The 10,087-nt window shown below is 48.3% G+C and overlaps 1 protein-coding gene across 1 annotated transcript; it reads left to right on the top strand.

Moving 5' to 3' along the window:
- The first annotated feature begins 1,788 nt into the window (after positions 1-1,788).
- Positions 1,789-7,439, top strand: PHF13 (PHD finger protein 13). The gene is made up of 3 exons (XM_069079350.1): positions 1,789-2,427; positions 3,526-4,060; positions 4,615-7,439. The coding sequence occupies exons 2-3, from the start codon at positions 3,706-3,708 to the stop codon at positions 4,839-4,841; spliced, it is 582 nt and encodes a 193-aa protein (XP_068935451.1). The 5' UTR covers positions 1,789-2,427; positions 3,526-3,705; the 3' UTR covers positions 4,842-7,439.
- Positions 7,440-10,087: the final 2,648 nt, after the last annotated feature.

The raw sequence follows: 10,087 nt of genomic DNA, 5'->3' as shown, positions 1-10,087 counted from the left end.
CTGCTCCCTCCGGCCTCCATCTCCTCCTCCTCTCCCCTCCCAGGGCTCGATCCCTTTTCTCTCCCGCCCTCCCGCTGGGCTCCGATCCTCTGGCGTCTAGCCTCCCCCACCTTCAGCGGCCTTGGTCCCTCGCACCCCCCCCCCCCTCCAGTCCCGGGAATCCCGCTCCCCCTCACCCCGTACTCGCTGTACCCCCTCCTCCAGCTCCCCGCCCCTCTGTCCCCGGGGGCGGGTCCCGGTATCCCAGGGCCAGCCGGGTGGTGGGGGAGGGGAACGACGCCTGGCTGGGATCGCCCCTTTGGGGCTGTTTGGCGCCCCGCTTCAGTGGCCCCCAGCTTACCCTAGCTGGTGGTTGGAAGCACAGCTGCCCAGAGCCAGTCAGCCCAGCCTAGAGGCTCCTTTCCTCCTTCTCACTCCCCCCCTCCCCCCTTTCTTTTCCCAGGCTTCGGCCTGGGGGGGGGGGGGGGGGGGGGGGGGGGGGGGAGGGGTTGCAAAAAGGAGAGAAATTTGCCCAGGTCTAGGTTGGGGGGCGTAGGGAGGAGGTGGTTTTTGCATCTTCTTTGGGGGGAAACAGAGTCAGGTAGGTGGGGGAAATCCTGTGGAGGGGAGACTTAATCGTAAACTGGAGACCTTAAGCAGATGCTTAAGGACTGGACTGGAGGGCTCTTCTTTGGGGGAGCCCCTTTTGCCCAACCAGGCTGGAGCCCCAGCAAGGGCAAGGCAGGGATTCAGCTTAACCTTTGCCTGAGTTCTTTTTGGGCTCTACACTCCTCACTTTTCCTTGGTTATTGACCTACTTTCTTACATTTTAGCTGGACCGAGGGTTTTTGCATCGCCTTAAAGTTCTGAGGGCAGGGCCCAGGGCAGTTTTTCTAAAGGCTTGGGGGTGGGCAGTGCAAGTACCCCCGATCTCTCTGAAGGTGATGGATCGGGCTGACCCAATGGTTAGGAATGCCTGAAAAGCGAGGGGATTGGGTGGTGGTTCTGAAAGAAGCAATACATAACATAAATTTTGAGGAGTGTGGGGAAACCTAACGAATGCCCCTACTACCCTGTGTGTGCTGCTTTCACTGGTGGCTTTGTGTCCTGGGGAGGAGACCACTGTAGAGACTTGAGGCAGGCTGAGAGATGGGTGCAGTCTGAAGCAGCTGCATTTCACCCCACAATCAGTGCACTTGAGGAGCTGCTCTGGCTCTTTGCACTGGAAAAGCTGTTAACCCCTTCCTGAATCAGAGGGATACTGGAAGGATGGTGCTGGGCAAACCTCGGGGCATTTTGTAGCCTGAAAGAGCTCTTTTTCATGCAGATTTTGCCTGGTGGGGGGAAAAAAAGCCCTTTCCCAGGTGGGAGAGGGTTGAGTCCACACTGAAATCTTTGAGGGGTAGCTGTTTCATGCTTGAACTTCTTCCCTGTTTTAAAATATGCAAGGAGACTAAAAGTTGGGAGGACTCTGGCAGTGTCTCCAAACCAAGAGCATAAGAAAATTGCTATTTTTTTTTTAGTCCCTAACGAGCTATGGGAGTATTAGCTGCTTCAGCAGTGAGAAAAAGGGATTTAAGATGGAAAATGGCGAAATGAGGAGTGCAAGCCCAGTTTTAAATGCTCTAGGCACTGTTGCAAACAGCAAGTACCCTAATATATCTTGACTAGTTTCCTAGTATACTGGAGAAGCTGGTCCGCTTTCAATTGGATCTTTTTATCAGAAAACACTATTTTCTCTTGTCCTGACTCTGTGAAGGATTGCAGAGTATAACAGTGACTGGTGTGTGTGTGTGTGTGTGTGTGTGTGTGTGTGTGTGTGTAAAGTGGTATCTCGATGCACATACATGTGTTTGTTCTATTTCTGAGGTATGCAGTGTACTTGATATCATCATTTAATCTTTACAGTTCGATACAGCCTGGGAACAGGAACCAAATGACACTTAGTACAGTGTCACTATGCCAAGGCATAGAGAAGGTGCTTAACCAAGATAGATTGACTTCTTCAGGTTAGGTAACTCTCAGGTGAGGAAACTCCTCTACCAGTCCAGGAGAGCACCTACTCAGCACATCAGAGTCTTAGAGCCTGTGGTCAGTGTGTGTCAGGCAGGGCTTGAATCCAGGGAGCTTCCTCTCCAATAAGCATAGTGATCCAAGTGCTGGTAGTTATTCCCGTTTTGTAGATGAGGAATCAGAGGCAGAAGGGTTAATTGACAAAATAGTAAAAGACTGCCTGCTTGGAAATCAAGGCTTTTCTCCAACTCTCTGCTGATTGGAGGGGTTGGTTGCTGCTATTCCAAATTCAAGTTTTCAGTTTCTAAATGTGTTTCCTTCTTATCTTAACAGGAATACTCCCCCAGTTACAAGAGGCGGCGAACTGTGGAGGATTTCAACAAGTTTTGTACCTTTGTCTTGGCATATGCTGGTTACATCCCTTATCCAACAGAGGTAATTTCTAGCCTCTCCTTTCACAGAAAAAGTCTCCCTAAAACTTCAGTTACACTTTTGAACCATTTGAGAAAAGTTTCTAGTTTTCCTGTTTTAAGTGCTCAGCCAGGCATCCTAGTCTTTAAAGAGTTGGGGTTCGAGCACCCTGGACCCAAAGACCTGAAGAAGCTGTTTTGTAAAGCAACACTAGACCCCAAATGAAAGAAAAAAGCCCTTTGTATAAAAGGGAATTTATTTAAACTGTGAAGGATTTCAGGACATAACAATAACATTTAGGGTGCTTGTGCACATATGTAGGCGCACGCACACATAGATATACATATACATACACGCGTGGTACTTTATGTTTCTAGTAACTTTTAAGTATGGCAGAGGCAATCCCAGTATCATACGTTTAGAGCCTGGAGGCACTTTGCAGATGTCTAGTCCAGCTTCATTTTACAGAGATGGAAATTGAGGCCCAGACATGTGAGCCTTCTATCCACTGTGCCACTTAGCATGTCAGTCTATATAAATAGCTCTGGTTCTGGCAAATTCCAGAATGTCTCCAATTCTCTCAGGGGCTGTCGGGAAAGTCTCAACAGAATTAATTAAAATTATCTTTAATTAAAAAAAAAAAGATGAGAGCTTTTAAGGTGCCTTAAAAATCAAATACCAGAAGGTCTTACGGAAATCCATTTTGAGACAGAAAACTTGGATGAGCTCTGAAGGCCCATAGTATCTATGTGGATGTGGCAGGAACTGCCTCTGGGGTGGGGTCCCCTCCCCAGACCTTCAGGCCAAGATCAAAGGGCCACTTGTTAAGCCTGTTGTAGAGAGGAGTCTTGCTTATGATTGGATTGGACCAGAGAGCTGCAGAGGGCCCTTTTATATCTGAGACAGTAATCAATTAGAATCATAACATAGATACACTCAAGGAGGTACATAATGGTTTAGTTGGTTCAGAATTGAGAGGCATTTCCTGAATTTGATAGAAATAAGTCCTTAGGGGAGAGTGGGCTTGGGGGAGCCATCCATTTCAGTGGCCCTGCTCCTGGGGACACAGGCCCTGTCGGGGTGTTTACCCTGTTCAGCAAGGCCTTGTTTCTTCTCTTGCAGGAGCCCCCTTTGAGGAGCAGCCCCAGCCCTGCCAATAGCACGGCCGGGACCATCGACAGCGACAGCTGGGATGCCAGCTTTGCTGACCTGCCCTCGTCCGTGTCCCTGCCTGTTGCCGACCGGTGCTTTGGCCACTTACAGCCCTCCCTTCTGCAGCGAGCCAAGCCCAGCAACTTCCTCATGGACAGAAAGAAGACGGACAAGCTGAAGAAGAAGAAGAAGCGCAAGCGGAGGGACACAGACATGCCAATGGAGGAGGAGTACATGGGGGGCCTGCTGAAGCTGGAGCCGGCCGACACTTTTGCCCAGAGGACGGCCAGCCCTGACCTGCAGGACATCCCTGCAGCCAGCAGCGACCCATGCTCTGGCTGGGATTCTGACACGCGTTCTAGCGGTTCCTGTGCAGTGGCCACCCCCGAGGAGGTCAAAGAGATTCAGACGGAAGGCAAACGGACTGTCATACGGCAGGGCAAGCAGGTGGTGTTCCGGGACGAAGATAGCACTGGGAACGATGAGGACATCATGGTGGACTCGGGTAGGTGCCCCTCCCTGCTGTGGCCAGGCTGAGGGCAGAGGATGCTATACCTGGCCTTAGTTCAGATCTTTCCTCAGACACTCATACAAGCTGTGGGACCTGGCCCTGGGGAGGTCATGTGACCCTACTATGCTAGTACACAACCCTGGAGGGTTGTTGTGAGGATAAAATGAGAGAACCAGGGAAATGCTTGGTGAACTTGAACCTTAAAGCACCATCTAAATGCTAGCTATCATTAACGATGGGGCCTTCCTAATGAGTAAAGACCCTTTAAGAAAGAGAATGAACCAAGCAAGAGGCAAGACTTGGTGACTGAGAATTAGCTTTCATCTGAAATATTTTTTTAAAAATGCAGCTAATGGGAAAAATAATGAACCTCAGATTCTGGAATAGTCAGCCCTGTCTAAATTGAGAGAAAACCATCCAATAGGTGAGGGAGCCTAGGTTGTCTGGGCCCCTTGGAGGGGCAGATTTCAGATCTGTTAGCAAAGGATTGGGAAGGTTTTCATTCTTTTCTCTGCCTTCACATCCTTGCCAATTTTTGTTTTACTTAGATGACGATTCCTGGGACCTTGTCACCTGTTTCTGCATGAAACCTTTCGCTGGACGACCGATGATTGAATGTAATGAGTGCCACACCTGGATCCACCTGTCCTGTGCAAAAATCCGGAAATCCAATGTTCCTGAAGTGTTTGTTTGCCAAAAGTGCCGGGACTCCAAGTTTGACATCCGCCGCTCCAACCGCTCTCGCATGGGTTCCCGGAAACTCTTTCTGGACTGACTGGGGTGGGCCATGACTTCAAAGGAAGGATTAGAAGGGCCAGTGGGTTTCTTTGGGGTCACTTTTTCTGAATTTGAGCACAGAACTGTTAGCGCGTAAGGTGCAGCCATCCTCGCCCTTCTGACATCGAGGTGCCTAAGCAGGACAGGTTGTCCAAGGTACATAAAAACTGTACATAGCTGGTGATGACGTAGAATCTTTGTTGGCCAAAGCTACTGCCGGGCCCCATGCTCCGCAGCCAGAGTGGTCTCGGCACCCCGGTGTTGAGCTCTAAATGAGGGTATGTGATGGTTGTGAGTCTTTTTTCCCCCACTTTGGACTGCTGGGGTGGGGCTGGGAGGGTGAGGGTGGGGACGGGGACAGTCCTCCCCAGAGGGAGGAAGACATCTCTGGTTTCCAAGGATTCAACAAGTGAACAGCCATATGTGTTAAGCTTCCCGAGTATAAGTCTTTGCCATAAGTGTCTGTATAGGTAGCCTAACATTGCCCTTTCCTTAGCAAACAGTTCCCTAGCCTGCTGCCTCTGCCTAAGAGGGGGGCATCCTAGGCCAGTTGCAAATGGCTTCCTCTGGTCTTGCTATAGGGAGAGTGTGGGCCAGTGGTTTCCCCTCCAGCGGTTCTCAGATGCTCTCCTGGTGTATTTAGAGAAATCGCACAGGGCTGCCTCTGTTGGGGCAGAGCCAGGATGGTCTCTTAGATAAAGGGGGCCTGACTCCTTGATATAAGTTCCCATTTTGCACGATGTAAGATTTTTTTTCTTTTTTCCCTTTTTGTTTCCTTCCTTTTTTTTTTTTTTTTTTGCACGATCTAGCCAAACTGAGTTTGGTAGATTTCCTTCCTGGCTCCCCCCTTTTTTGGGACATGAGATGCAGAATGGAGGTGCTCTCTTCAGAGTGGATGGGAGCAGGATGGTTCCTTTCTTGTTTCTTCCCCCAAAGAGTACCAGCTCTGCACCATGATATATAGGCAGTTATCACTGGAAATTAGTAGTGGTCTCATTTAAGTGAGAAATGTCCTGAGCGAAGCCAGGGATCAATGTTCCCTAAGGCAGATTGAGGAGTCTGCCTCTTACACAGGGTGGATTGCCTTGGGGCATCCCCAGAGCGAGGGTAGAATTTAAGAGCCCTTGCTTTCTTCAGTTGGTGAGTGTTGTCTACGTATTGGCACTCAGGTGTTCGTGGCATCTGTGTGAGGTCCTGTTAACCGCTCCCCAGCCTCTATAGCTTTAAAACTCCTGATGTGGTCCACAGCAGGAAGATCCTAATTTGTGTTTGGCTATGGGAAATCTAGGGGATTTTGAGGTGTGTATGACCCTAGCTGAGCTCTGCTCAGGGCCATCCCCATTGCAGAACCACTGGCTGATTCTGCTACTTGGTTAACAAGAGAAGGACCTGAGCTTTTTTCTCCTTAGTGACTAAGTTGACAAATAACTGTATGTAGCCGCTGTTCAAGGCCTTGTTTTAAAAAAATAAAAAACAAAAAACTACAAAAAAAAACCCATCCCTTGTAAATGAATGAATGTTGTTCTTCAGAAAGCGTGGAAAGGGTAAGTGGGATTGAAGTTATGTTTTATTCCCCCTCCCCCAAAAAATGGGCTCAGCCAACCTCCCCCACAGAGGTGCTATGGGCTTACATAGTGGCTTTTTTTTTTTTTTAACAGTAGGGGCATGAGACCAGAGCTTCTTTCCCCTCAAGGAAAAGCTCTCCTGTTTTGTTGAATCCAAGCCCCTTTTTAGGTGTGGTGTCTTTCACACCCTTGCCGAGCTGGCTTTTTTTTTTTTTTTAAGTTCATTTACCATTTGAGCAGAAAAAAGAAGAAATTGAGTTCCTGAAACCTGGTCCAACATGAAGAATCCCAAGGGCGAAGTTAAATCGTAGATTACAGAATTTTTAAAGTGCATTTTGAAACCGCCCAGCTTCCGTGAGGGCACAGCACCTACCATATGCTCAAGAGACATTCGCCACCAAAGATCTGCCCCCTTCGACCACCTGTCTAGCTTCTGCACCAAGAGAAATAACCAAAGTTTCAAAATCCTCTTTTTGTTTGTTTGTTTAACATTTTTATTCTACAAAGTGTTGAGTGCTCAAAAGCAAACCTCGGGCATTCAAAGTTGGAGTCCCCAGTCAGTCACGTTACATGGTTAGAGAGCCACGGCCATTGTCAGTGTGGGGACTAGGCTTTATGGGGGTTTCTTGTCTGGAAGTGTCTCTTGGGAAAGCCTGAAATGTTCATCTCGTAATTTTTGTCAAGTGGGTCCCTGGTCTGTCCCCTCAACAGACCTATCCCAGTGGGTGGTGTCTAAAAAGCCCAGGCGAGTGTGTTTCTGTGTTAGATTGAGCTGGGGCAGCTGCAATCGGCTTATTTTATGCAAATTAGGTGTGTCCCATCCAGGGGCTCCTGGCAGGTGGCCGATGGAGTTGGGGGGGAAGGGGGAGAATGTCTCCAGAAGTTAGGGTTCCCTCTTGGGCTTTGGCCAGGCCAGACACTTAACATCGTTTACATGGTTCTGTGTAATTATAAAGTTTATGTGTATAGAGAAGCTGTTTCTGTGAAACTGTATATTTTGTAAATAAATATATTGATACTTTGAAGTTCAAGTTACGTCTCAGGTGCGTTTCCTACTGAAAAATTCTGCAGTTGGGTTCACGATTCTAAGATGATGACATGCTCCTCATGCCTGAAGTTGCATCTCCCATAGTTGTGCCTCAGTACAGGCTGTTCTCTGCGCCCCTCTTCAGGGCCCAACGTAAGTGCTGCCTCTTCTGGAATGACTTTATTGATCATCACCCCTTGCTCCCACCCAGTTGTTAGTGCTTCCTCCTTCCCCAGAAAAGTTTGTATTTTGTCTGGAAAGGAACGTTAGAGGTCATCTGGGCCCAACTATTTCAGTTCACCGGCATGGAAAATGGTAAAATGACTTGGCCACAGTCAGAACACCAGTCTTCCTGAGACCAAGGGCTTCACTCTGTCCTAGAACTCAGTGGAGTCCATGAACTTCTACAGGAAAACAATCACATGTTTATTTTTACTACTAACTGAAATTCAACATTTCCTTAAATTATTTAAAAACTTTAAGCAGGTTTTCCATAGGTTCTAGACTGCTGGAGAGGTCCATAACACACAAAAGAGGTTAAGAACTTCCAATCTAGAACATAATTACCGGAGTTTGAGCTCCTCCAGTAGACTATAAGGTTTGTGTCTGTCCTCGGCCTAGCACGGTGCCTGGGACCATATTTAATGGGAAGCTGAACACTGGCTTCATTTTAGATAGGATTCGAAGTGCCCACAGCACCCTTGCAATTAAATTCTCAGAAACAAACCCCAAGAGAAAGTTTTCAGTTGTTTTTCCATCCTGATATAGCAAAAATCTCACTAGTCAATTCAGCATTCACAAGGTCCTTCTCTGATAACCTCATGTGGAGGTCACCCTGGATTCTTGGAGGCATTTGCCCAAAGACCATAAGCCAAGGGTGGGGAACCTGCAGCCTCAAGGCTACATGTGGCCCTCTAGGTCCTCAAGCATAGCCCTTTGATGATGAAGTTTGGATTCAGTTAAAGGGCTGCACTTGAGGACCTAGAGGGCCACATGTAGCCTCAAGGCTGAAGGTTCCCCACCCCTGCCAAGCTGGAAAGGACCAGCCTAGACAAGTATAGAAAAGCTCAGCACCATCATCATCATCACCAGACGGGTCCACTTGGTTATCCATGAGACAAAAATGAAAAGGCTATAGTTCTGTTTGATGTGCTGATGTGCCTGAGGTCGGTACTGGGACGGGGAGAGATTTTGGCCTTTTGGTGAAAGGGGGGGCCTCAGCAACTTGAGATGAGGAACAGAGGAGATGGGAGTTCTCTGCAAATGGCCCCTGGGTTTTTTCAGTGAACTTTGAAACTCCAGATTCAGCTGAGCGCTTCAGGGCAGGGGAAGCTGCCCAAGGTTTGAGAAAGGATGAAAAGATTTGGAAATGCCACTGTGGCCAGTCAGATGGTGAATCAGTGAGGGAGGTGTAAAATGGCTGCCTTGCCGCAGGGAGGCCCAATTCATGTTCTGTTATGTAAACTTGAAGCAGACCCATTTAACATGGTTTCATGAAATTTTTTTTTTCTAGTTTTGATTCATAAAGTGTGAGTAGAAGCTAATGGCAGTGGATTGTGGGAGTAATCCAGGGCTGGGGTTTGGAAGGGCAAGATTGGCCATTAAAGGGGAAAGGGGCAAGGGATCTGAGAGAAGAGGTCACAATAGAGTCCAACTGGTTCACCAAGGATTCAAGAATGGGCAGGGAAAGGGAGTGTAGCCAGTGCAGGTGATGACCTGGGAAAGAACTGAGGGGTGGGAGGGGGACTGGAGGTCATGGCTAGTTGCCAAGCAAATGGAGAGGTGGAATCACAACAGATTCTGATCAGGTAAAGTAATTTCGGAATTGGTGAATATTTGTGGTTGATGGCAAGATCAGAATTATGCTCTTCTCTGTGTGGCCATGGTGGGGTTAGAGAAGCAGGCAAATGAGTAAATTGGAATTGGGGGGGTTAGGGTGATAGGAATATCAATAGATATGTTGAAGTACCCTAGTATGAAAAAAGGAAGGAAAAGATTGTGAACTAGTCACTGACCTTATTGAAGAAGGAAGGAGCGTATCCTGGAGGTCTGTGGAAAACAGCTCCCAGTATCTTCTTGTGTGTGTGGGGGTGTGTGGATAAATAGGGATTGAGTGACCCTCAAAGGAGGAGAGGTTACTTGAACATGGTGGTATAGAGGAAGATACTCAAAGTGGCCAAGGATCAGAAGGTATAATCCAACTTCCCTACCACGATCACTGACCTGGGGGAATGAGCCAGCACTGGAAAGGGTAGTCTGGGAAGCTGTATCCTCCAAGGGAGTGAGAAAGGGAGAGAGAGGCTGAGGCTGAAAACCAGTCTGTTACTCAGGGAGCAGGTATTTATTATAGAGAAGCCATGAACATCTCAGAGGGGGACCTGAGGGAGAGGCGGGGAGGGGTATTTGGGTTTATGGGGAATGAAAACAAGGGCAGTCAGTGGTGGATGGAGGACAGGGTTTGAACAAAGGCTACTGGGGGTTCAGAATCATGGGGATGGGAGTGAAAGTATGTTAATCGTTTAGGAATAAGTTTGGGGAGGTCACCATTGTCCGAAGGACTTGATGTGTGTGGCTGGAAAGGGGGTGCAGGTGAGAGGCCAGGCCAGGGCTGTGGAGGGGAAGGTGGGGGTCTTGATTCGAGGTTCTGGTACT

The sequence above is a fragment of the Petaurus breviceps genome, unplaced genomic scaffold (genome assembly GCF_028583685.1).
Source record: "Petaurus breviceps papuanus isolate PSGF00001 unplaced genomic scaffold, PetGlider_PUasm1.0 91041, whole genome shotgun sequence".
NCBI lineage: Eukaryota > Metazoa > Chordata > Mammalia > Diprotodontia > Petauridae > Petaurus > Petaurus breviceps.
Note: the sequence above shows the minus strand (reverse complement) of the source record. Positions and strands in the feature narration are given on the sequence as shown.